General features: G+C 45.6%; 2 protein-coding genes across 6 annotated transcripts in view; one reads left to right on the forward strand and one right to left on the reverse strand.

Moving 5' to 3' along the window:
• Positions 1–24,642, reverse strand: ZBTB1 (zinc finger and BTB domain containing 1). Of its 5 annotated transcripts, XM_039733023.1 has the most exons (4): positions 23,866–24,051; positions 12,332–14,243; positions 2,755–5,496; positions 1–1,802 (listed from the first exon to the last, which is right to left on the reverse strand). In XM_039733023.1, exons 2-3 carry the CDS (start codon positions 14,221–14,223, stop codon positions 5,493–5,495), a joined length of 1,896 nt encoding a protein of 631 aa, XP_039588957.1. In that variant the 5' UTR covers positions 14,224–14,243; positions 23,866–24,051; the 3' UTR covers positions 1–1,802; positions 2,755–5,492. The 5 variants fall into 5 exon arrangements, with proteins under 5 accessions (XP_039588957.1, XP_039588956.1, XP_039588955.1 ...); XM_039733022.1 differs by lacking the exon at positions 2,755–5,496; XM_039733021.1 differs by lacking the exons at positions 1–1,802; positions 2,755–5,496; positions 23,866–24,051 and adding an exon at positions 24,508–24,642 and having other exon boundaries at positions 9,175–14,243.
• Positions 24,567–27,428, forward strand: part of ZBTB25 (zinc finger and BTB domain containing 25) — a 6,531-nt gene continuing 3,669 nt past the window's right edge. Inside the window, exons 1-2 of the mRNA XM_039733025.1 lie at positions 24,567–24,696; positions 25,270–26,544. Of these exons, the coding sequence (XP_039588959.1) occupies positions 26,531–26,544 (14 nt within the window). The 5' untranslated portion in view covers positions 24,567–24,696; positions 25,270–26,530. The remainder of the gene's footprint in view (positions 24,697–25,269; positions 26,545–27,428) is intronic.

Below are 27,428 nucleotides of genomic sequence, written 5' to 3' on the forward strand. Positions count from 1 at the left end.
CAGATTTGTAAGAGTATTTTATTAAAGATAATGTTGCAAAGCACAGAATAAGCTTTAAAGATGATGATAACTAACCTGGAATGTTTTTACTGATACTCTACATAGACTGGAAGTAATTGCTAAGTTACAGAACAGTCACAGCCTGTTCTAGATGTCCTACACTTTGTATACTGTTGAAGGCGATGCTATAAATGTATTCCCTTCTCTCCTCTGCTTTGTGGTGGTCCTGCTCTTAAGGTCCCTCATGTTTTCTATAGAAAGCACATCCCATTTGCTCTTAGGTATCTTGTGCCTCCTCCCTGCAGAGTCCCCAGTGGTATCTGGCTTTGCCCAGATATTCACCATCCTCCCCTTTACTCCATACAGCCCCCAGGACTGAGGTGTCAGCATTCCAGTGCTGCACTGGAGGCTTTTAAAATACCTACATTAATGTTTGGGGTGTTATGTGTTAATAGAGCTGATACCTTCAACATCTAGATGCTGAAACATTGGGGGCTACGTAATTAAGCAACCACATTCAAAGTTATCTGAACATCTTTTCTTGCATTTGTATAGTAACTTTATAAACTCAGAAAGAGTAAAGCAAGCACAGACACATGCCCTATACAAGCTGCATTACAGACAATATTGTACACACTTTGTAACAACAGTAATGAAAATGATGCCAATTATAAATAAAACTATAGACAGACTCTTCTTGAGATAACAGTTATAGTGAACCATGAAACATCCTTTTATAATAATGAGTAGAATTAGTAAAATATGTAACTACAGCAGAATATAATCAGCATGTTTAGTCTGCTCACATGTCTTAATTTGATCCACTGTTGTCTGAGGGAAGCAAAAGAAATTGATATTTTTATAATTCATGCTTCCTAATTTGGAACATTTACTGCCTTATTAGTTTTTTAGTTAGAGCTTTTCCCTCCCCCCATTAATTTAGTTGGAGACATTACTATTCCTAAAATGTTCAAATATGAACATGAATGTCTGATTCTCTTCTTCGAGCCAGCTTTTGCAAGGCTTAGCTCCAGAACAAGAAGCACCCCATTCCCTGTGAAGATTATTTTACATTTACTCATCTCCTTGTTGGTAAAAAATTGTCACAATTCTTTTTAAAAGAACAGAGCACCATTTCTTTACTCTCCACATACAAGCACTGTGCTCCATGGAAGGTCCTCTTCAGCTTGCAAATGATGATCATGGCAGCAGGGGGAAATCATGTAGCTGGATCTCTCTCACCATCCTGTCCTTTCTCAGGGACCCTCTGTCCTCAGTTTTTAAGATTTTTTTTCACCTCTTACTCTTTTTTTTTAACACTTGATAGTTTAGCATTGTGCATGAGTATACACTTGTAATGTTTGAACTAAAAAATCTACAGTTTTTAACAACAACTCTGAGAAGCCGCATTTCAGAAAAGGAGCACTCCAGCATGTGGATAGAAATTTTGCAAATTCATTTCATTGCAGCCCTTAACACCTGGCATCTGCCTCTTTTGGCTGTCTGCTCCATGAAAGACTTCAAATTTGTTTCTTACAGCTGCAAGTAATAGTCACAAGGAAGTGAGATTTATGATACATAGAAGAGTCCAAAACAACTTTTACTGCATGTTCTAATTTGACTGCTTTGGTGCCTTTTGCGACTGCTGCAGTATGTCAAAAAAGCAAAGGTGGTGCCAATTCAGATCTGGCACACGAGGTTCTGAGTTTTTATGAAATCTTTTGCCGATCAGTTCTTCCTCATGTCTTCTCCAAATCTGGTTCTCTCAGTTGTTCAGAAGCTTAGAAGTCCCTATTTCACTACTGCCATGCAGAAAAGAAATGCAAGAAAAATATTAAAAGTCAGAAGCCCGCACTGCAGTACTGTATTTGCTAGCATGATGTGGTCCCTCCCACCTCACCATGTGTGGTTTTGCTCTAAATACCCATCCTTCAGTTATATTCAGAGCACCCACCACAGTCAGGAACTCTTTTAAAAAGCCATACATTTCCTTCAACCCCTACCCCACCAGAACACAACCTTAAACAATGTTGTCATCTTGTTTCAGAAACTTTTTCTTCTTTTTCCTTTGCCTTCTGTTTTCAAAACAGCTACAGATTTGCTGAAGAAAAGCTTCACTTCCCAAACCTCCCAGAAGTAAGTTTTCATACTGTATGTGTTACTTTCCAGCAGTGGTTTATGGCTTGGCTTAGTGGATGCTCAAAAAATTGCACAAGTATGATTTCCCCTCAGCCACTCACAGCTTGGAACACCCCCACTCTGGAATACTTCTTACTGCTTCACATTTGACTGTATTTTTGGTTGTGGTTTTTTTTATCTTGCCTAAGTCAGAGGTAACTGTTATGTATTTACTTGACACACACACCCTCATACACACCCCAAATTCTTATTTTAGGTTAAATGCAGATAAATTACATAAATATTTACAATTTCTGGAAGTCTCTTTCAACCACACTAGTTCATGACAAATATGAGCAGCATTGTGTCCAAGAGGAACAATCAAGAAACTGGAAATGCATGGTTGTAACTTTTGAGAACAATCCTCAGGGTTGTTGGGTTTGTTTCTTTTTTTGCACACTGACTTCTTTCTCTGGATATGTGAATCACATAGCACAAAGTATATGATTGTGACACTTCTGGATAACTTACACTTGGCTGTTTCTATGAGACTGTGGCAGCGCTGCCCAAGTGGTTGTGTCTACACTGCAGAGGCTGCACATGAAGCCAGGTTTAGCAGCTCTTTGCATTACTTACCTGCCAAAGCATCCTCGAGGCCAGCTCAGGGCTGAATTTCCTGGCACACCTTGGAGAGGAAAGCCTCGAGTGATGCTCCACACCTCGGTGTGCACTGTGGCCAGGCCCTCACACACTGCATGTGCCAGGCCCAGGCGTGTCTGGTATTTTATCTGCCCTGGTGCCATGTCACATACTTAAGGTGGGCAAAAAGGCCAGCTGGGACAAAAGGCTTTTGTTTTGTGCCATGAGGGCAAAGTGAACAGGGGAAACATGTCTTGGGCAAACTGCTACCTTCAAAGTACTGCTGGTTCTAGCAGCAAGGCCATATGTCTGCCTACCACATCCTTAAAATCTTGAAGGGGAATTCACTGGACCAGTGCTGTTATTGCAAAGTAACTCTTACACGACTAGCTCAGAAGTCAGGAAGTACCTTTCTTTTTTTTTTTTGTAAACTAGCAAAGGAGGAGAAAAAGGTGTTCTAACTACAGTATGCATGTGAGCACCGTTTTTCCCCAGGTGACATCAGTGTCTGCCATTGCTGTTCATTACCATTACCATGCTGGCCTGCACTTTGCAGTCCAAAATCTCTGTCATTTCCAAATCGCGGACAACTCTCACGCACGACTGAGCTTCATTCCACCACCTCCCTGAAATACATCGGCTGTGCTGTGTGGGACCACCTCTGAGTGCGGGAAGGTGGGCTGCCCGTGCCTGTTAAATCACATTTTTCCGATGAGACAGCAGGAACACTGCTAACCAGGGCCAGCTGCGGTGGGGTGGGTGTAGCACACACGGAGGGAGCTGCCGGCACTGCCGAGAGCCTGCAGCCCACAGGAAGGGAGATCAGAGATAAAACGCTGTGCCCTCCTCGCAGCTAAAATCGCCCAGCTGCCCTAAGCACAGAAGTGGCTGGGGATGCACAGCCGCGGGGGATCTGCTTCGCCCTCCTCCCAGCATTCCAGCCCTGGGAACAGGGACAGGCGCGCTCCCTGCAAGCCACGAGATGGCGCTGGGAGCCCCATCCCCGCATCCCGACACTCTGCAGAATTCCAGCCCTTCCCGGAGCTTACAGAGGATGCGGCTCCTTCACTTCATCAAAGTCAGAGGAAGTCTGTGATTAGCTGGATGTTTACAAATAAAAGGAGGATCTGGAGACAGATCAAAGATGGCTCTCCAGATTTGGCTCGATACCGGGTTCCTGCGCTAACAGCATCTGCATGGGTTCCACTCTCATGTTCAGTGGCTGAACTTGGTCTATCTCATCATGCATTAATAATGCTTTTTCAAGGCTTAGTGCATTTATTAGAAGTCTGAAGATTCAGCCAGCTAAGGACCCGAAGAAACAAAACAACAACACGCCTCAGCTAAGAAGATCTTCCAGGCTCCATCTAAGAGAAGCACCCACTGGGTTCTTCCTCACCCCGCTTCCTGCAATGTAAAGGGAACCAAGAAGCAAAGATAAGCACTGCTCCAAAATCCAAAGGATGTAGTACTTCAGACTTAGTAAACAGGAGCAGTAGCTCCTCTAGCATTCTCTAACAATCTAAGTAGCTTGGATGGTCCAATCACACCATATATATATGCTTTTCACTGAGGAGACTGTAGTTCATCCAGGATCTCAGTGACCTTGTCACAGCCCAAAGGACCAGGGAGAGAAGTAGATGGGAGATAAAAGATGTGGCATGTGAAAGACACTGAGTTAATGTATATCTGTTCTAAGTAACATCTTTGTTTTGACTCTGTGTAACAAACCAACATAGCTTGTGAGGTCTGTAAGACCACAGACTATTCCTTCTCTCATAGCAGTGTTCTGTTTGAAGTTGGTATTTCTATTTGGGGTCTAAGCCACACTGAACTTGATCAAATAAACATTCTCCAAAGGAAACTGCCTTTGAACTATTTAACTCTTTGCACAACAAACTAAAGCTGAAAGAACCGTGACAATTACTGTAAAATTTCTTGTGTCTTGACTTTTCCTGTTTTTAAGTTCCTGTACATCAGGACCTCTGTCTTTTCTGGCAGAACTGACCGTGTCAGCAATGGCCAGTAAAATCTAAGTGAAACACAATCCATCTGAAAGCAGACTAGGTGGGGCTAACCCTCAGACTTCCAGGCACGCAGAGTATTAAGTGTCATATTTTACAGCATATGTAAGTGTACACAACTTCTATTTAATTCACCTGATAACAATGTAGCTCAGACATCTGAGCTCTCTCCTGGGCTGTGGGACATATTAAGACAATTTCTTCATCAGTTCCAAGAGATCCTACCCTATACTTCTTCTTCCTAAAATATTACTGTATCTGTCCTTTTCCCAAAGGAGGGATACTTTAGATTTTGTCTTTTAAAATGTTTCTGATTTGTTCTAAGTAATTCAATAACCAATGGCTAGAAACCAGAACCTCAGTAACTTGGAAGCTGGGACTCTACCAGTAGGTACCAGTAGGAAACCCACAGGCAGGGCAGAAACCAGAGCACCATCTTTAGCATCCTAAATAAAAGCCCTAACAACAACTTGTGTAAGAGGAGTGTAACCGATACCAGAAGTCTGGTGTATCTGCTGCCAAAACCAAAAGCAATTTATGGTATTCAGCAAACTCTATTTTTAGCCAGCTTATCTGCATTTCCACAAACTTTCATGGTCTTTGGGGCTTTTTGCCATGGAGAGAAGGACAATATGTTATTTTTCTCTTTAATTTTCTGGGGAGTCAGAAGCAGAAGTCCCTCTGGTGACCACCCGCAATGTAGTGGGATGGTTACCTAAAAAGGAGAGAACAGGTATTACTGAGTTGTGTAGGTTCAACTGAACATGTGAGAACTATTAAAGAAAGCAACTTCTTAGCCCTAATCACTGCTTTAAAACAGGAAGAAAGCAAATCTTCCTTTTCAAAAAACAGAGGGCAAATAAAAGAGCCAAAAGGATGCATTTCTAAAATAGCCAGGGAGAGGTGATCAGGGGAGATGGGGAAAGAGAGAGGGGGAACGACTGATTTTTGCATCTTTTGTGTTGGCAACACAGCTGCTGCAGAGACCTTGGCAATTGCTGACACTGGTGGCACTTTGCCTGACAAGACAAATTGAGAAACTAAGGATTTACAACAGACCTGATTTCCAGTGAATTTCCTACAATCTACACAGCTTCTAGGATTTAGAGGCCTATAAGGGATGCACTCATTCCCTGTCAGGAGTCTGGGGATGTCTACAGAACTACAAGACATATTTATCTGAAGTCACATCTTATTTGCAAACCAAAAAAAAGTACACCCCAAAATCTCACTGATGCAAATCACATGTGAGTTTGAGTGAAAACAATAAATGCAGCAGAACTTTGTCAGAGAGGGAAGTTCTTGAACCATTTCTTTTTTTTTGCTCCCACCGGAAATTCTACATGCAGCATTGTTTTTGTGGTTGTAGCTGCAGGAAGATTTACTATGGTTTTTTGTATGCCAGGAGGCACAGGAAAGGATTAAACCTTTTCATTTTCTTGCAAAAGAATCAAAGATCCTGACCACGTCTGAACCTCAAGGTTTCTGGGGTGAGGTGTGCCATACTGGCCACACAAAAGAGACAGTCAAAGCCTGGCCTGGGACCATCTGAGGATTTCTCATCTCACAGTTCTGTTATGTTCCCTTTAGTATATTAATATGAAACTTTAGAAATGTGTTTCCAACCACTCTTGCTCAAGGAATCTGCGTGAATTACTGAAAACCGTTTCTCTAAAAGCACAATGAACAACATTGTTTTCTCATGTCTTAAATTAATAAAAAAATCCCCACCCTTCAAGATATTTGAGAGTAAAAATAACCCAAATAAAGATCTGATAGCTTTTCTCCTATGAAGCTGGCACCGGCCGTTCAAGTACATGAAAAGGAACATGGGCTGTTTGTTTCAGGGCTGAATATTTATAGTCATGATGAAGTGATTCCTGAGTCATGAGCACTACTGCCCTGTTACAAATTAAGATTTGTCTTTCTGCATTAAAAAAATAAAATCACAATTAATTCCAGAATTGTGGAAGTGACTGTAAAAGTAGCAAAAGACACTTGATTTATAAAATGTGTCCTGATTTCTGGCATCTTTACCCTACAAAATCTCAGCCTACTCACACGTCTCAAGAATACACCGCATAGCAATATTTTAGGAGGTTTTTTTGAAGTTGGAAGAAAATACAGAAAAGTGGTTTATAGCTGAGAACTACAGAAATGTCAGCCTTTGAAAACATGTTCCTAATTTCTAGCCTTCAGCAGACTTTATAAAGTCAAATTAGTCATGCTTCATCTTGTAGGTCTTTAAATCTGCGGCAAGCATCAAACCAGCTGAGAATTAGGGAAGTCAGAAGATTTGATTTTTAACCCTCTGAGATTGAGAAGCCCTTAAAACTCAGAAGCACACAGGGATAGTAACAGATACTGCCAGCATCAGCTTCACTTACACATGGAATTACCCTGAGCTTTCAGCATTAGACCAATATGAGATGACTGTCTCCCTTTACTGAGAAATGCAGTGAGGGGCACAGGAGCTCCACAGCTGCATCTGGGCCCACAGCTGGAGGGCAGGAAGGCCACAGGAAGGTGGGAGCCATTCCTGGTGTTTGGCCAGACAAGGGGCCCAGCTCATTCCTGGCCTCGGGCCAGGCCAACCACACAAACCCAGTGGTGCAGAGCACTACCCAGTCTGCTTCGAGAAACACTAAGAAAGCTCCAGAGCATATTTGTGGGATGAGCTGAATGCAGGAAGGTTTCCAGTTCTCACGAAGAGGGCAGATAGCAGAGATGTGTCTCATTTGTAAGAGGTTGGGCTGCCTTTTTCCTTATCAGGAAATAGGAGATGACTGTAAGAGTTCAGCTTCCCTGAGGATGCTTGGGGGAGACAGAGACCAAGTTAAATTTGGGACATGCTCTGAGTTCTGGTACAGCTCGCTGAAGCAAAGGAGCCCCCTCCCAGCACTCATTCCTCCTCTCGTGCCACCCCTTCTATTGTGCTTGCACAAGATCTGACACAGAGATGGAGAGGGAAGCGCAGCAGGGAACTGATCCAGCCAAAAACCAGCCCCACAGGGAATAGAAAAAAAGCCTGCTGTTTGATTCAGTTCATTGTGCAGCTCCATACGTATGTGCTCTTTGACAATGGAGAGGGTGGCACACAGGGGAGAGGAGAGCTGAAACTAATGGGGAGAAGTAAAGGGCTGCCAGGGCTCAAGGTGGCACAGCCTCCAGGAGCAAATTCATGTCCTCACCAATAGCTCTGAGACTCCTGATGGTTTAGCACTAGAGTATTCAAATACAATCGTGTAGTCAAACTATTCACTTTTATAACAATGTATTTTTAATACATTCTCCAGGGCAATATATTTTCTGTCTACAGCTTTGAATAAAAAATTCGCTGAATTATATGTTTTACACCAACTGAAAGTATTACATAGAGAAATCCCCTAATTAAAGCATAAATTCTTAGAATTCCATTATACTCTATTTATTGAAATCAAGATTTCTCCACAGACCTGTTGGCTACAAATATCATTATACACAAATGTAAATACTCTTTGAACTAACAAGTCAGAAGGAAACATTTACAAGTATATATATATATATATCAACATTTTAAACATCTCCTCTGAAACTGCAAAAGAAGCTCAATAGGTTTTGTGATATTTTAAAGCTCATACCGGGTCTTCATGAATTCCCTCTTTTTAACTTTCAGTAAATCTTGAAAGCTAAGAGCTAGGCTGGCCACTTATAAATTCTCAGGATTGCAGCCCATAGCACTGCCAAAATGGGAAAAACAAGAGAACACAGAGAGGTCCTCCAAAAATAAGAACAGCAAATCACTTAAAAATATAACTTATGGCATCCAGCAAATCTTTTTCTTTCTGGCTACGCCTTGTGCAATGCTTACACCTCCAGTTTTAAAGATCCTTAAGTGTTTTTACATGCTAGTATTCACTAAGGAGATGGAAAGGAACAATGTTATGGCAACAGAAAAGCACAAATTAGAGGAAAAGAACTCTTAAATAAAGTATTTTTGCTTCCCCTTCATGATCTTTCAAGTAACAGCAAAACTTCTAGGATAACTGCTGTTGATTTTTTTTTTCACGTCTGTTCCGTCTCCACATTAAATCATTTTTATATGGTAGGAGCACTGAAACACCATCATTTCACTCTCCTGCAGATGTTGTCCCATTCTGGGGAGAACATTCAGGAGTGGCCAGCCCCAGGCTGCCTCAGCACCCAGACCTTCTCCCCTTTCACAGCAGCCAAATTCCTCCTGTCACTCCTGGCCTTTTCTCTAACAGTCCCATACTGTTCCCCTGCACGCTTTTACATGTCATCTCAAATACTCATCTATTTAAATACCCATCTACTTGCAAGCCTGGCTGACTTGTTTACGTCCTCCTATACTCCCCTTGATCACTTCTCAGGCTACTTCAGTCATTCTGGGTTTTTTTCTGCCTACATGTACATAGATCCACTTTTAAGCTTCCCTGCAGTGCAATTCATGCACTTTGTGAGCCTTAACATGGACTTTCATATATGTGAACTCCAAGGCACTGGGTTTTGTTTCCCTAGAACAGGAAAAAACATCAATTCAAGTTCAGTTGGAAAGGTTTAACAAACTTTACTTTGAAAGGCTACTACAACAACACAGCTTATAATTGAAAAACAGAGGTATTCAGGGTGTTTATAAAGTTAGATAGTACACATAAATACCATCATTCCCAGTTTCTCCATTTAACTTCTGTAGCTGACAGGTCTACTTGCACTAGGAAGTCACATTTTTTTAAGAAAAATTTTTGGGTCAAGTTCAGACCAATAGGCTGTAAACAAGGGCTCCTGATCCTGAGCAGGAGGCTCTATAAATCACCCTCAGCCCTTCACCGAATTCAGGAGTGATCCCTTACATGGCAGAGGTCACCTCCTGCCTTTCAGCCAGGTCTTTAATCTGGGCTGTGCTGTGTCCCCGCAGCGCAGCGGGGCCGGCCGTGCTTGGTACGCACCCGGCCTTGGTGAGCTCATGGCTCAGGCCCACAGCTCCCCAGCCAAGCTGAGTCATCCTTGGTCTCACAGCCGCCACATTTCATCCACTCCTCCAGCCACCCCTCCGTGCCACCTTTGGGGTTTGCTTCCCACTGCACAGCTCTAACCTTGCCTGCCTGCCTGCCTTTGCCACTCCCTCCCACTCAGGATCTCTTCTCCCATTCTGTCTTTCCACTCCTCCAGCGCCACGAGACCCTCCTGCCAGCTCCCCCAGTGCACTCCAGTTCTCCTTCACTTCCCTTGACTGCTTTTCCCAATCCAGCTGAAACTGTGAGGGATAACCTGCATGTCAGAGAATCACTGTGTGCAGCGTATGAAGCCCCCAGCTCTGGAGTGCTGGAGTATTCATGTATTCACGCCTGTGCTCTTTTGGCCCCAGTGCTGTTGAGGACTCAGTTGACTTCAGCATCGTACAAGAAAACAAAGGACTGAGCAGTTAAAGCAAAACACTAAAAGCCCACTAAACTGTGCCCAAAGCAGCTGGTGCCTCAGAGCAGCTGCTGGCTCAGGACCAAGGGCTGGTGGGGGAGCCTTCTCCATCACTGCAGAAATGCACACGTCTGCCAACCAAGAGAAATCCTAATGCACATTTGAAACTGAATAAATGCAAGGCAACTCACACTATGTTTAATAGCTGGAGATTCTAAATTGTATATTCACTCCTCTGAATAGTCTGAAATTAAAACTCGATAGCCTTCATCATCCCCAAGAAACTAGGAATGAAACTCAACTCTGACAGAAACAAGCAGATGAAATCCCTGGACTAGACTGTCAACTCTTGGCTCCTATTCTCAACCCCACCACTGGCACATGAGGTGATAGAACATTTCAGCTGGAAGGGACCTGCAATGATCATCTAATCCAGCCGCCTTAATTGCTGATCTAAATTACTTTCCTCCCTCCGTAGCTCAGTGGGAAATAGTATTACTGCCCTCTTTGATAAAGTGAGATCTGCTGGGAGAAAGTGCAACTAGGTTTTATTTTTTAATTGTTTTCTCCACAATTACATATCAGGATCCTTTTCTCCACAATTATGTATTAGGATCCTTTCTTCCACCCCATCACAAATCACACTTAACAAACATTTAGACAGCTGGTGCCTAAGAGTCAAAGCCAGTTGCTCTCTCAAAGGCCAAAGTGCCTCACTGAATTGGTGTCAGCTGGTACTTAGTAGGATTTTTAAATTCAATTAAATTAAGAGACAAGCTGCACAGATTAGGGCTCTGCTAGAATCAGAAAGAAATCTTAAAAGGTGTAAAATATCTTTACATTTATTAAGCAAACTTTGCAGTCTTGTTATATTCATGTTGAAAAACAGAACATTGATAAAGTATCATGAAAACAAGAAGCAAAAAAACCTCAAGGTCCCAAGCAATGGGACTATCTCCACACTCACCCTGCTTTTAACTTTCCAACACAAGCAGCAAGACACAGTTCACAGCTAGGCTGAAAATGCAGTGTTCAGTGCACACGGCCATACTGCATTCCTAGCAACCCACCACAGCCACTCCTTCTTTGTACGTTAGGATAAGCAGCTTAAACATACCCACAGAGGTACAGACAGTGAAAGAAAGGCCAACATCAGCAGAACAGCTCTGCTAGGACTTCCCGTCTGGAAAATGCTGGAACCCCTCGGTTATCCCAAGTCATTAATTCCCTTCCCCCTTGTGCACAGCAGCCCGAGCCTGCGAGGGTTAACTGAGCCTATGTGCTCTCACCCCTGGGAAGCACCTTCCAACAAAGCCAAGAAGCAGGGGACCAGCACAGCCAGCTCTGCCCCTGCAGCAGAGTCAGAGCCCAAAGGATTATTTCTTGGCATTGTTGGTTTGTGTTTGGGTTTTTTTTTTCATTTTGAAAATTAATTTGGGGATTACGAACAATTATGCTCTTGCACATTAATAGCTGGAATCTAAAATTTTCACATGAAGAAACAACACATGGAAATATTAAAGCACTCATCTTACGGACATGGATCCGAGAACTGTTTAATAGCAGTCAGTGAAGGGGTAACATTGTGCTTTTAATCTACAGTTTAAAAATAATGATTTGTATATCTACGTAGTAAAACAATAAAATTAAGAACAGAAACTGGTATTAGGAAACAGTGAAAATGTAATAATTAAACACATGATGCTTTTCAAAGCTTTATACTTAATGAGCCTAAACAGACACCTATGGTTAGGAGGGTCTTAAAAAAATAATAAAAAAGAGACTTATTTTCAATTTTTTTTTCCTTTTCAAATTTTTTTACTATACTTATGCTTTGCTTTGGTGTTCTCTCTGCTGCCAACTTAATGCTTTAACAGTATGTTTATGCTTATGTTCTTTTCAAATGCTTGGCATTATAGTGAGATCTCATATCTTTCCTCAAATTAAATTTTGCTCCACATACTCCACATGTATACAGATGAACATCCCTGTGCTGCTCCAGTTGCTCATTATTTGGGAATATCTGAAAGCAGACCTGGCATATAGTCTCTCCAGCTGATAAGTGAGATATCATATGCCGTACATGGTCATGTTTTCGGAAGTTTCCTTGATCACAAATGGAACAGACATACCTGGCCATGCCTTTGTGCATATCATTGTGGAGCCGCAACTGGCGCTCTCTTAAGAACTGCTTCCCACATGTCTGACAAACAAACTGTTTTTCCTTGGTATGAACGGTATAGTGTTCCCGCAAGTGGCAACGCTGATAAAATCCTTTCCCGCAAAGGTTGCAGAAATGCTTACGCCTGTGATCCCTCTCGTTCTCTTCCAACATGGAGTTCTTGAACAGATCTTGCTCCAGGCAGTTTGACATATGTTCAACCACTAGGTTTTCAGTATCAAAACGCTGGCCACAATTAGGGCATCGGAAAGGACAGGCAGAATGCTTGTATAACTGGTTTTTTTGAAGGCTGTTCATTTGGAAGTGACTGTCCCTGAAGTCCTCTAGCATCTCTGCAAACATCATGTCCCTTATTTCTGACTGCTCCTCGGGGTTTTCTTCCAAGTCCATTTTCTCCTCAGAATTTCTGATCCCATTCATGGTCAGATCCTGGGGTTCTCCACAGGTCTGTGCATGTTCCTGTAGCTGCTTGCCTTTGACCAGTATTTGACCACACTTGCCACAAGCACATATATTTTCTATGTGTTTGGATAAATAATGAGAGGACAGATCTTCCTCAGTGATTGTTAGCCCACAAAGCTCACAGGGAGCATTCTCCACATCTTCCTGCACTGAAGAAGCTTTGCTGTTAAGGTGCCGTGGACTTTTCAAACACTTTCTTTCATCCTCATCCATGGATAAACGAGGCTTTAGAGTCTTCCGAGCATTTCTCTTCTCTCTCATCTCTTCCTCAACGTAGTATCTGTAAAGCGGCTCTTCCTGTTCATCGTCTAGGTCGTCATTGTCAGAAGACTCATTGCAGTCTTTATCTGCCACCTTGATAATATTAAAATCCTTCAGCTCATCCGTAGGATTGTCCTCTGGCTCCACCTTGATGATAATCCTCTTCCTCTCAGAGGCTCTACTTCCTTCTTCACCTGATGTCTCAGAGGCAACAGTGCTGCTTTTTCTGCTCGTGATATTTGACACGGGAGACGACGAATCGTCCGCAGCATGGTTCGAGTCCCCCTTGTACTTTTCTGTTTGTGTGGAGATCATTTTAGAAGTAGAGTTCTTTTCACTAAAGTCTATTTTCTCAGCACTGTAGTACCTGGCACTTTGGTAGGAATGCCTGTTGGTGCATGTTAACACGTGCTCATCCAGTAGCTTTTCACAGCTAAAACTAAACCCGCAGCTGTCGCAGGTGAAGCTCCTTCCAAACCGGCGCGAGTGCGACACGCGCTCTTTCGTGTGAGAGAATTTGGACGTGGTGGTTTTTTTGCAGACATCAAACAGTTGCTCGGGGAAGCTGTTGAGGTGCAAAGGTTCTTCCTCAGACTCTTTGTTATGGGATGTATTTACCGTTGAACTTGGTGGCTCCATGCCCCACCTGTTTGCTTCGCTGCCATTTCTAGCAAGTGCGTCTTCATACATTCTCACACCAAATATCATTTTATTAGTCTGCGTGCTAGAAGCAGGAGATGAACACTTTAAACTATTTGAGTCTGTGTCCTGTATATCTTCTAGACACTCAGGTACATTATATAGCTGTAAATAGTTCATGGCCACTTTAAATTGCTCGAAATTGGCAGGGGCTGTCATAATTTTTCCTAAATACATGAACTGTAAAATAAGATCAAAGCATTCAGCGCTAATCTTCATGTTGCTTAGATTCAGCTGGGCTGTAGTGTTTTGATGGTTCATAAAAAACATCCTAAAATAGGCGCTGCAGGCAGCAAGGACTGCTTTATGTGCTTGAAAATAAATATCATCGATAGCGATGCAGCAGTCGCACAGAAAGCCCCACTCTCTTTGCTTGTTTAGCTGCTGAAGGACATAGTTGCTATGGCTGGTTTTTGCCATCTTGTACTTCGATTACAGCCCTGCATAAAGAAAAAGGTATCTGTTAAATCATGAGCACAAAACCCAAAGCCTACTTAAAGGTAGGAAGGAACTGCCATCTCTTTTCTCTCTAGATCTTCCCATTCTGCCAGTCTGCAGTACAGCTTCCTGTCTGGAGATCTCTGCTGGTAACTACTTACGAATATTGATGCCAGTGAAAGCATCCATAATTCCATGTGCTTACCACTAGACTTACAAGACTAGTAAACTAATAAACATAACCAGCACACATGTCAATCAGAGCTGCTAGAATATAAATTAGCAAATATATCTCCAAGTCCTACAGCCAAGGTTTTCAGATATGAATTCTGAATGCAGAACTTCAAAAACTTCACAGGGTAGACTTCTGTAAGATGGCCCCAGGACAACACCTATACAAGGTAAACTGGCTGTCAGAAACCACTCTTCAGTCTCAACTTGCCTTTTTACCTGTCAGTCCAACGGGCACATGATGCAACACACACTGGAAACCAGGCCAGGCTCAAACTGGTCTTTCCCTCCCCATTAAAGGAAATTAAGATACAACAGAGCACCCACACAAGCTACTCCACACATTTTGCTCTTTGTGGCAGCTGAGGGACTATCTCAACCTTCTCTGCAAGGCGTCCTGCAAACCAGGAACTGCAAACTCAAACGCCTTCTCAGAAGCAGAGGGCAGCCCGGCTGCGGTGGCACGTCCCACGTTCGAGCCCAGAGCTGCAGATGGTGACCAGGCGAGCTGCGTGACAGCCACAGGGACTGCAGAGGCAGGAAGTGGTGCACGCCGTGCCTCCAACTGCTCTCTAAACCACTCGTTCAGAGAGCTGAAATGTAACCAAAACACGTAGATGGGAAAGCGGACAAAGAAAAACTCAGCAATGGAGAGCTGAGAGGGCCGGCAAACCAGAGGTGGAGCCGCGGTGAAATGAAGCCCCGGCTAAGACTGGAGAGAAAGGTCTGCCAGTGCTGAGGGTTGCTCTATGTGAAAGGACTAACTCGCCCTCAGGGGAAAAGAGGAATAAAATGTCATGGTTTATGTTAACAAAAATATCCAGAAGAAATGCAGTGTATACAGGAGCTGTGTGTTTGATTAAAGACAAACTTCACCAAGTGTGGCCAGCGCCTAGTCACGACTCACTTTGGAAAACCTTTACTGATACACAAAAGCTATTCTAACTGCACAGGCTGAGGGGGTCAGGAACCAGAAGAGGGTACAGAGAACACCCTAACTGAAATGAAAAACGTGAAGCAGTAATGAGGATTCTTAACATTTTGAAAGGTTATTGCAAACAATACAAATAACTGTATGAGGTTTGTGCAAATAAAGTCCAGGCTAGCAAATAATATATACTAAAGGGCATTTTATGACTCAATGAAATGCATGGATTGATTTGCAACCACTCTTTCAACTGCCCAATATTTAATTTAAACACAACACACACACATATGCTCCATTTTTCTTCTCATTTTCCTAACAGCTTATATCTCCTAGGGGGAAAAATGGTAGAGAAATTAAATTCCACAATTAGTGTTGAATTCGCAAGTCATAGGCGTTGCCTGGGTTGTTAAGCAGCAAACCTAGAATTAAGTCCCCCTTCTTCATTCCACAAAGGACTGCCACAGCAGAAAGGCTCCCAAGTTCTCGAGAAAAGAACATGCTCACCCCACCCAGCAATATTCCCTACTGCCAACTCACACAGCAGTTCCTATGGATCACCCCCAGCACAAGACCTTGTCTGGCAACAGGAACCTTGAGATTTGGGTTGAACTACACTGACAACGAGCATCTGAATGGCAGCTGCTCCTCTCCTCTCCTCTCAACCCCACCCTCCACACCCAGAACGTCAGGGTAGCACCCAGCCATAATTCTCAGATTGGTTTGGCCAGTGATGTCCACTGCAGAAATGCAACTCGTTGAATGGAATTCATTTCTCTTTTTTTACTAACTTGTAAGGCAGTGGCTTTGAAAGTATGAGAACCTCTGAAGCAACTCCACATCTTTTCAACAGAAACTGATTATTGTCTGTGTCACTGGGTGATTTCAGAGTTTCTGTGAAGAAAGCAAAGCTCTTGACATCAGTAATAATAAAAGTGCACTTCATATTCTTCCAAGTGGTAACGTGTTTTGGATTTGAGGCAATTCATTAGATGCTTAAATGTTACTCAATCTATTGTATTAAGAATGGCAGCTGCATAATGATAAAGAATTAACTTCCACATTCTAAAAGTGAAAACCAATGAGAAAATGAGATGATGCTGTCTAAGGCACCACTGGCCTCTTGGTGTGAGCTGCCAACACGACAAGAAAAGGCTCAGGACAGCTCATGTTAACTTCCCCATCCTCATAAAGTGGCATGTTCAAAAATTTTTATTAAATTGTGGTTTTACTACACTAGATATACTCCACTTGTCCTCCAATAGAAAAACAGCAATACAAACAGCAAGCCTGTACAAAACAGGTGGTCACAAACTATCTGCAGGCACCTGCAGATGGTGGGAACAACAAGTGACAGCACACAAACTCGCCTTTTTCAAATCGTCTTCTTTGAAAATGGTAAAAGGTATTTCTCCTTTTGATCGTTTCCAGATGGTGGGAACGAGTGACAGCACACAAACTCACCTTTTTCAAATCGTCTTCTTTGAAAATGGTAAAAGGTATTTCTCCTTTTGACAGATGAAGTCCTGCAAAGCTTTCAGCATGTGGATCCTGACGTGCAACAATGACCCACTGGCAATGCCACCACGCAGGGAAAAAAGGGTGGAGCATGAGGCTGCTTGGGCAGGGTGGCAAGGTTTCAGATTTGACATGTACTTGGTCTCTGCCACAGCAGTACTACATGTAGGTATTAAAACAGAGGTTATTTATGTTAATGACAGTCCTAGCATCCTCCCTCTAGGTGTTGTATTAACCTGCTGGATGTAACTTCCCACCCCAAGAGCCTGTGTCGGGCTATTTAAAACTTCGACACATTTCAACCAGCAACAGAAAAACTTTCCTTCTGAAACCTTGGACTGATTACTTTTTTTCCCTCCTCCACAGAAAGCCTCAGCCAAAACGGTTCCAAAAATGAGGCTAAGAAAAAGATTTCATGTATGCAGATTATTATTTTTTCATTTAGAAATTAAAAGTTTCTCTTCCAAAGTCTTTGTGGAGACACTTTATGTGGGAGAAAGCATTATATCTTAGATATGTTGTCACAATATAAAAATCTGCCTGAATTTGGCCAAACTATATGCTTCAAGAGGAGAAGACAGAAATTATCAGTTTATTCACACTTAAGACTTTTGTTAGTTATTGAAACTTCAGATTACAGCCTCGCTAAGAACATTTCATCTTCTTGCAGCTGCTTAGTAAACAGAGGCCTGCCTGAGACATCCTCAGTGAAATCCCCTTTTGCACAGAGCTCTGCCATGGTTTTAAACTACAAAAGGGTTGATTCAGATAGAGGGAAGACATTTTTTATTATGAGGGTGTTAAAGACACTGGCAGAGGTTGCCCAGAGAGGGGGTGGCTGCCCCAAACCTGGAAACACTCAAGGCCAGGCTGGATTGGGCTCTGAGCATCCTGATTTTGTTGATATCCCTGCTCACTGCAGGGGGGGTTGGACTAGATGGCATTTAAAGATCCCTTCCAATCCAAACCATTCCATGATTCCATGTGCCACCTCCACAATGTCACAGCTGATAGCAAAGCCTCCACAGCACAACTCACCACAGGGTCTCAGCTTCCCTTGTGGTAGCTGCTGGAAAAGATGCCCAGCTCTGGCTGAGGGAGAGCCAGAGCCAGGAGGGGATGTAGGGAAAACACAGGGAGACTGGGAAATGTGAGGAGGATGTGATAGAAACCCGCTGGAAATCTGGAGAGAAGAAAAGGGCAGGCTGGGAGCACAGTGCTGAGCCAAGAGAAGGGCACTGGGATTAGGAAGCAGCAGTGGGAATTAAAAGTGGATGCAATGAGGGTCGAAACAGTGGAGGGAAGAAGCCACTTGGGCAAGGGGCTGGGAAGAGCCAGGCTGCAGGGCCAAGGGCAGAAGGGGTAAAAACCACAGACAGGCTCTTCCTGGGGGATGGGTGGAAAACAATTGCAGCATTGATGCCTTCAGAGCAGGAACTGCACCCCAAATTCCCAGTCTTGCCATTAACAAGCACGACAGGCTTGCTGACAAACACCTTCCCAGCAAGGGCAAGCTCTCAGAAAATGGTATTTTATCATTACTTTGTTACTTTAATTGTTAAAATGGCAGCAATCTGCATTTATCACTCGTGGGTGGATCAGTACTGCAAACTATTTTTGAAGTTTGTTTTAGAAAAAAAAAAAGTTATTAGAATGGAAACAGGTCTTTTTACAGAAAATTCAAGGTATACACATATATATGTGTATAGCAAAGTGCGTTCTTCCATCCCTCTTACCAAAATTTCTGTTACTCAGCACATCCTCTGGATCTGTCCAGGCCTGGATCTGAGCAGTACAAGACAAGATCCCTGCTCATTTGGCCAAGCACTTGCAGGATGTGAAGTGAATGGGAAGTGGGGGACAAACAGGAGGATCTCACAGCAATGACCACTGCTTGGAGAACATCATCCCATTGCTGTCAATGCCAGGACAAGTAATTTCAACCTTTCAGTTTTGGGTTTTTTTTTTAATAAGCCTGGCTTGCATTTTTTGGATGTCCAATTTATTCACACAGGTAAACACCACTGGTGGCAACTGAGGCCACTGGGAGCCTCTGTATGTATTAAACAGCAAATATCTTGGAAAAGTAAAGCTCCATACAGGTGAGTTTGTCAATCCAAAGCTTTTAATTATTTCTGATCCTCTTTTTCAAATACAGGAGAATCACCAGCCACTTGCCCAGTGGACTAGCACACTTTGTGCAGCATCCAAATCCTGGAGGCACCAACCTCACAAGTCCACAAGGAAGCCAAGTGACTCCATCTTCAGCAGTGATTGATTTGTCTGGTAAATGCAGCAAAGGCCATGTTGTAAGCAATCCTGAATGATGCAGAAGTGTTCTGAAAAAATGTGCTAGAAAAGCATCTGATATGAAAATAAAAACTGAAGGTATTTGACTTGGGTATTTTCACTCTGATTTTCAAGCTCCAAGTCTCCATATGCATTTTATTTCCCTAGTAAATATTTATTTCCACACAGCCAAACTCTGATTCAAGATACTTGTCTGCCACCAGTCTTTTCTTTTGAAGCACCACTTAGATACTACTCAGATGTGACCATGAACAAGGTTAAACTGCACTACTACACTAACCAATTATGTTGTTTTTAAGTCTGCTAACAAGAAAAAATAGCTATTTACTACAGCTCCATGCCGTCATTTCCTCACACTCGAAAGTTTTCTGAGATGTTTTAAAACAAAAGAAGTTTAAAAAGTCCTCAAGCAAAGAAGTAGTGAAGTTCTTTTGCTAACTTCTCCGTCTTTAAAACAGACATACCACAAGGTTCAGAATTCAGGAGCCTTTCAGCTCCTAAAATTAGTAGGTGGTTTTCAAAACCCAGCATTTCCACTGCTGAGCAGGCAAAAACACAGCACTTACATGCTTAGTTACTGGCTCCTTTTCTTTGGAAACGAAGAACAGGCTGGACCAAAGTGTAATAAATGAGTGGAGAATTTGGTGCTATTAGAAAATGAGACTGGAAAACCTCAAGCAAACAACGCCCAGCTACCCAAAAAACAAGCACACGAGGATCAGAAAGCAAATCTTCCATTGCCGTCTGTCTCCATACCCCACCCTGGTGTGGGTTCCCAAGAACTCTTCCCCCTAATTTTGCCACTGTGGGTCAGATCTACCAAAAAGCCTGGATTCCTAAATGACAGCATTGACATGCTGCAGGAAATCCTATAGAACATGCATAAATGCTCCACACAACACCCAAGAAGTTTTTGTGTTCTGCTACTGCACTGACCACAGAGCTGTTGACAGGCTACACCTTTTACCTGGATATACTCAATAGGAAGCCATAGAGATTGCTCTGGGTGCCTCAGTTTACACAAACACTGAAAAAACAGCAAAGAACTTGGGGCCAGGTGACAACCATCCACCTCAACAGCGAGTATGCATCAGTTTGCATTGCAAGCATAGCCTTGATCATAAATTAAAACAGCTATGGGAATTCCATGTACTGCCAGGGAAAATGTAATTAAGCTCCATTATTCAGGCTAAAGGTATAATTTATCCTCCTCCCCCAGCCCTTCCAATCGCCTGCCTTTCAGGCATGTCAGTTGGGAAGATGATTCCAGTGAGGCAGATACTCATCTTCAGACACATCCCGATGGCCGAATCAATTCATTTTAAACAGAATCCTGAGCAATGTTCCTGCAAAAACAGGAACAAGTTTCATGGCATTTGGGCTAGATTTGAACCAGGGGAAGGGAAGACACTCCAAAGCCTCTAACATGAGCTGTCAGAGCTCCTGGATGCCCCGTTCTCTGCTCAGCCAGCAGTTCTCTGCTGATTCAGCATCCATGCCCACAAATGAGAAACAGACGTCAAATTTTAGTAAGTTATGCTTCTCAACTGCTAGCAGAAAATTAGTTAAGATACATTACATGGTCTTAGGTCAGAACACTCCTCGAAAGACAAGGAATACAGCTTGACAGAAAAAAATAAGAAAACTGAGTTTGTGCTAAAGCCCCATCTCAACTTCAAACAACTTCAGATCTAAGGAGCAGAAGTCCTAGAGAGACCTTATGCAGTCCTTTAAAGTAACTTGCTAGCCACAAAGGCTGACTCTAGAAAGTCACAGTTATCTTTTATCTGGCACCTTTACAGTTGTCAGGCAACACGGTAATGATATGTTTAAAAGAAACAATTAGTGGGGAAAAAAACTATGACACCCAATTTATGCTTTGCAGCAGAAAGATGAGCCTTTTCATCTCAGCTCTCTTGAGTTACACCAGCTTTCAACTTCTGGAGGCATCTTGGTGGTTTAACCACGTCTTGAGACCCTCAAATGAAGTCACAGGTGTCTTCCAGGAAAGGATCCTTGGCTAAATACAGGTTGCACTTCAGTGTAACAAGTTGCTGGATGCACATGAATGAAGCACGGTAACTTGTGGCACACAGATCAGACTACAGGTTTTTTTGACTCTTCCGGGTCTTAAATATTTCACATTTTACTTTCAGCATACTAAAAATAAAAATAAGGCTACTAGGGTCTCCATCCAATTAAACAGGTCTAATGGGGGGGGGGGGGGGGGAAAAAAGAAAAAATTTAATTAAAAAATAATTAATCACTGCAATTCTTTGAGGACAGCTCATGTGCCCTTGAGAGAAGGAATTGAGGGGGGGGGGGGGGGGGAGAAAATGCAACAGCCAGTGAATTCTGGAGTTTTGCAATGACACTGTGTGCACAAATTAAAAATTACCAGACCAATCTGAGGATATAAACGGTCCTCATGCAAATTATGTCAGCTGTTGTGCCCACACACTGTGTCTGCAGCAGAACTCTTTGGGTGAGGGTGTTTATCATACCCCTCCATTCCCTTGGGAATGGTGTTCAGCATTCCCAAGCAAAGGCAGGGCTGAATAACTCAACTGCTGGAGAACCACTGCCCAAACTGAAAAATGAACACATGGCTTCTCACTCTACATGTGTGTAGGTCCAGAACAGCTCTAGTAAGAGGCCCAGCTGTAACAACTAAGAGGAAGGACACCAGGCTTTTATCAGGAAACTTTCACTATCTCAGTTCTGAGCAGCTATTCTATTTCCATCCAGCAGGTAAATAGCTATTGCGGCTTTGTCCATCCTGGATTTTCAGGGCTCTCCACTGTCAGCAAGAACAGAAATCTGTGAAAGAAGCAGCCACTGACATTCAAGTAAGAAAGCATCTAAAACCCCAAATCCCTGGTTGGCATGAGCATTCTCAATGTAATCGCTGCTAATTCCTGTGCCAGTGACAACAGTGGTTGAGTCTGATGAAGACTTGTGCAAGCAGAGCTGAAGCATCTGTTAACTCTGTGATCTTATTCCACACAAAACTTTCTGGCTACTATGAAGAAGTGGCTTCTATTACTTCTCTGAGCTTCCCACACAGCACCAACCCACATCTTCATTACCTGCATCCCACCCCCTCCGTGGGTGCTGGTTCCCTGCTACCTCAAACATCAGCAGAGCGCAGCTAATACTACTTGTTACTCCTTAGGTTTTCTGGCCAGTCATCCAAAAATCTCTCCACAATCTTGTCAACTCGCTTTGCTGCTGCTGCCTAAGAAAAATCTCTGCAACCGCTCGCGTTTGGCCGGTTTTCCCCACTGCCATATGGTCCCCACGCCTCTCCCGCCTCTCCTCCTCTCGCCATGAAAGCCTAACTTGTAATTCGGCAAAAACGAGAAGCCCGCATCCCCCTGCTCACGGCTGCTCTGTGGGTTTTTCCAAGAGCTGTAATGAGGAATGTTAAACAAACACCTTTAATTAAAGGAATGTTTGTTTAGTGTAATTAAATGCCTAAGGAACACCGCACTGTTGCAACCCCGGATAGTTTTGCAGTGCGTGCTGTACCTTGCGATACTCGAGTGCGAGGGAAATAATGCAAGTGACAACCTGGCAGTAAACACCCAAATATTAAGCAGCGTCCAAGCCATGCTACCCGTTTAGCAACGCCTACGTGTCAGGAGGAACCGGCACTCCTGTATCAGCTGAAACAGGGGGTTAACTTGAGAAACCGAGTCACAAAAAATCCTGAAAAATAGAGAGAAAAAAACACCCCAGCCCCAAACTCACAGCGTTTTCAGTCCCATTTCCTCTACTCTCTTCAACTACCTTTCTATGCGAGCAGAAAAGAGGAGTCCTTTGAAGAACGAGACTTTCGACACCGCTCCCAGAGCGGCACAGGGCTTGTTTTTTATGTGACAAAAGTATTCCCCTTCCTTTCCAGCCGCCTCCACGGCCAACCAGCGCACTGGCAGCCCCGAGTGAAACCCAAGTCTCCCGCCTGGCAGGGTGGAGCATTCCCTCCGGGCTGCAGCTCCGCTCCGTTTTTCGCTAAACTACCGCAACTCACTCGAAGTTTTGGGGCGTTTATTTTGCGAAGACAAAAGGAAGAGAAGCGGCGGGACCCACGGCGGGGGCCGGGGCCGGACGCGATAGCGGCACTCGAGATGTTTACCGCGACTTCGAGCCCCGGAGCCACGCGGGCGGCGCGGTGCCCTTCCCTTCCCTTCCCCGCCTCTCGCCCCCTGCACCTCCCTAGGCCGCTTCTCGCTCTCCAGCGCGGCATCCCCCGACCCCCGCCCCGCAGGTGGAGCGCGCCCGCCGCGACCCCCGGAGAGAAGGAGGGAGGGCAGGAGGGAGGCAAAGAGCGAGCCGGAGCCGGAGCCGGAGCCGCCGCCGCGGCGCCGCCGCTCAGCCCCCGCGCAGTCCCCGCGGCGCCGCTCCGCTCCGCGCCGTGCCCTGCCTGGCCGCCGGGCGCAAGGTCACCGCTCCGGCCGCCGGCCAGGGACCGGCCGCGGCTGGAAAGCCCCTACCTGGCAGCGCCGCCGCCACTATGGCGGGCCGCGCCGGGCCACGCCGCCGCTCGGCACTTCCCACCTCCCGCCGCCGGCGGAGCTGCGGCCGCTTCCCGCCTCCTCCTGCCCGGGTCCCGGCGGCGGCCCCCGGGCCCCGCTTACCGCGGCTCGGGGAGAGGCGGCGGCCGTCGACGGGGAGCCGTGTCCGCGCCGCTCCCGCCGCTGCTGCTGCTGCCGCTGCCGCCGCGGCTGCAACAAAGGACTTCCGCCCCGCCGCGCTGCCGCTGCCGCAGCGCCGGCTCCGCCGCGACCGCACGGAGCCGGACCCCTCCCCTCGGCGGCCGNGCGCCGCCGCCAATGCCGGGGCCCGGCGGGCGGCTCCCTGCCGCGCTCCGCTCTCCTCCCATGCCGCTGGGGACGCGGCGCGGCGCGGGCTGGCGCTGCCGGAGCCCCCTCAGCCCGGCTCCTCCCCGTCCTCCGGCGGAGCCCCCCGGACCCGCGGCGGGGCTGCGCTCGCCGGCGGCAGCCCACCGGGACTGTCCCGCCTCGCTGCTCCCCCGGGCCCCCGCAGTCCGCCCCTTCCCCGCGCACCCGAGCTCGCCGCAGGGAACGGGGGGTCTCCGCTTTGCCCCCGAAGCAGCCGGTGCTAACCGGGAGGCTCCGGTCACCCGTGTGGGTGTCCGGCGATGGAGTGTTGCACCCGCAGCCCCACGGCCCCCGCGTGGGACAGTTCAACTGCGAGAAAACCCCTGCGAGCTGCGTGGGGAAGTATTTCCTTCTCGCTGCAATTTCACACGTTAATACCTCCGCCCTCCCTCCTGGAGCCTCACGGTGATGCGGGAGCACAGCGCTGGCAGCCACCGCCACGCTCTGTCACAGATCCCGAGAACAGCGCTTTTTTTCATCCTTCCAGGAGCTGTTCCAGGCCCTCTTCCCACCAGTGTCTGGACCTCTCCTGTGTGACAGCATCCAGCTTCTCCGGAACTATCCCATGTGAGTAAGTGGGATTTCCGGCCCCCCTGCTATCTGCCGCAGATCTGAGAGAAAACATAAGCCAGGTCAGGCTTTCCTCCAGGTCTTACCACTTGACTTTTCCACCCCTAAAGTGACATTTGTCCTTCAGCACAAGCATTGTAAGTGTTTAATCCGCACAGCTCCATCATTCAGTTTCTGGAGTTACCATTGTTTTTATGTTGCTGCAACTGAGATCCCTCTAAGTATCTGACAAGCCAAAGGGGCAAACTTAATCATAGCAAAACTAAAAGATTTTATTACAAATTTGAAAATGGCAAAAGTAACAAAAAAGGCAACAAAATAAAATGCCACAATGTTAAAATGTACCAGCATCCATACCTGCTTCAGTGACCCTGAAGGTTTTCCTGAGGCATCCCTCCTCTGGACAAACCCAACTAACACAATCCTGGTTCCCAAATGGAGGATCAGCCCTTCCTTCTGGGTCTGTCTGAGGGTTTTCTAACCACCACAGAATAAAAGCAGGGCTTTCAAAATATGTCTTTCAGAATGTGCCTAAGAAAAATCCCTGTTTCCCCTCTCATTCTTATTCAGCCTTGCCTCTGGGATATATAGCAGTGCCAAGGGAAAAAACCCTCTGTGGCTGTAAGACACCAGCTCCCACAGAAGATGGAGGGACCCCCACATTACAGCTGCTTTGTAGGTTTTCCTGTTTCATAGGAAGTGAAATAAACGGCCTCCATAAGCAAACAGAGTCGTGGTTTTCAAATCACACCGAAAGGTTGCTTTTCTTACGGTTCAAGAGTCTTTTTCTCCCTGCCTCTTTACACAGCCCAGGGCAGCACAAGCCAAGAGCGCCCATGAGGGGCTTGTGCAGCCTCTTGCTCTGTCCCATGTGCGTCACACCGGGAGCTCCTGCCACCTCCGGTAAGGTGGGGCACCAGGCAGTGCCCCTTTCTCACCACCCCCGCTCTCTTACTGCCTTCCCACCACACTTACATTTGCAATTTACTTTTTTTTTTAATTATTATTTTCTGACCGCAGAGGAGGAGGGAGTAGAAAGACGCATGGACAGAGCTGTGATTACGTCCTGATGTCTTTCTGACCCACCAGCATAGGCTGTGTCACTTTGTATTGGCTGTGAGTGATATAATCGCCTGTGTTTTACAGCAAAACACCAAATTTCATTCCTCACCACCGCTTTCATCAGTTTGGCTCTGGTTTCTCTGAAGCTCTTCAAAGTCCTCTTTGGACCAGAGTCAACCTAAATAACACGTAAATAATTAATCATTTAAATAAATAACATGCCATCTGCAAATAGCGACTCACTCCATACACAGGTTAATAAATATGTTAAATAACCCAAAACAGAGTACAAAACCTTGAGCCACCTACTGCCAACCTCTTTTGGGGAAGAAAAGTGGCTACTAATATTTATAGGAGCAGCAGGATTATAGCTCCATGGTCTCTCAGTTCTGCTGCTTCACAAACACAGGAGGGAAAGACAGACCCTCAGTCCTGTGAGCCTTATATTTAAAATAGAAGAAATAAAGCATAAAGCTGTGCTGGTCAGTGGGATAAGCAGCAAACACATGGATGAAAATGCTTTGGAGCCTGTGGTCTGTCATCTCTCAGCCCATCTTCATCATCCACCCAGGCTCAGTCTGCCTGGAAACAGCTCCATAAGCTGATGGATTCTGGTGGCCAGGAGCATTGTTTGCCTTTAATATTCAAGAATTGCAGTTACGGGGAAGCAAAAAGAAAATGGACTACAAACTATCAAATGCTGAGAGGGAACCAAGAGGGATGATCCGAGGCACTGAGTATCTCCTGCAGAGGCCCTGAGTCAGCAGAGATGCCATGGAGGAGGTGGGTGTGATAGATCTTGGAAACTGCACCAAAATCATGACAAAAGCACACAAATGCTGATTTTCATTGCCTTTTCCAGCTGGAAAAACAACGTGTGAACATCAAATTAACCTGGTGGCAGCAGGACGCTGTATGGACCGGACTGAGGGCCAGAGCGGAGGGGTGGGGAGCGCAGGGGCCGCGCTCGCCTTTCCCGGGAGAAGCCCATCCCTGCCCGGGAGGGGCTGCTGGTGGCCAGGCAATCGCGGTCAAGGGTGGGAGTGCCGCCTGTGCCTCCTCCTGTGCCTGGCACCTCAGCCGGCACAGCTGCTCTCGCCCAAAATAACCCTGGTTTAACAGCAGCGAGCGAGCGGAGGAGGAGGCCTGGCAGGGAAACGCCGCTCCTCAGGACTGGCCGCGGTTAAAGCAGCACAGAGGCCGCAGACATCGCTGAGGGAGCCGGATCGTATCTTCTCATCCATTCCCGCCCAGACCGGGAAATCTCCTTCACTTCTTTTTTTTTCTTTCTTTCTTTTTTTTTTTTTTCCCTGTAAACAAAAACCCCCAAAAACCAAAGCAATCCAGCAAACACCCCCCCGGCCGCACACGCTTTATGCCGAGAGCTGAGGCGCTCAGCGGACCGCACTCCGCCACTGGGCGATCAAGAAGCCGAGCCCCCCCGAGGCCAGCCTGATGCCTTTGGCAACACACGGCAAAACACGCACCCTCCCAAAAAACCCCCACACGCTCCTTCCCTCCGTGGCACAGGAGCCGCGGGCGAGCAGCGCGGGCGGCGCAGGGGCCGCGCCGGCGCTCCCCGGGAGAAGCCCATCCCTGCCCACCCCTGCCCGGCCCGGCGGGGCCCAGCCCGCCCGGCAGGAAGCGCGGGGGGGCAGCGCCCACCC

This window comes from Passer montanus, unplaced genomic scaffold (genome assembly GCF_014805655.1).
Source record: "Passer montanus isolate IOZ18808 unplaced genomic scaffold, ASM1480565v1 scaffold82, whole genome shotgun sequence".
Lineage (NCBI taxonomy): Eukaryota > Metazoa > Chordata > Aves > Passeriformes > Passeridae > Passer > Passer montanus.

Excerpts from the sequence above, each read along its gene's own strand:
- ZBTB1 (XM_039733021.1), bottom strand. The coding sequence starts at position 14,223 with ATGGCAAAAACCAGCCATAGCAACTATGTCCTTCAGCAGCTAAACAAG.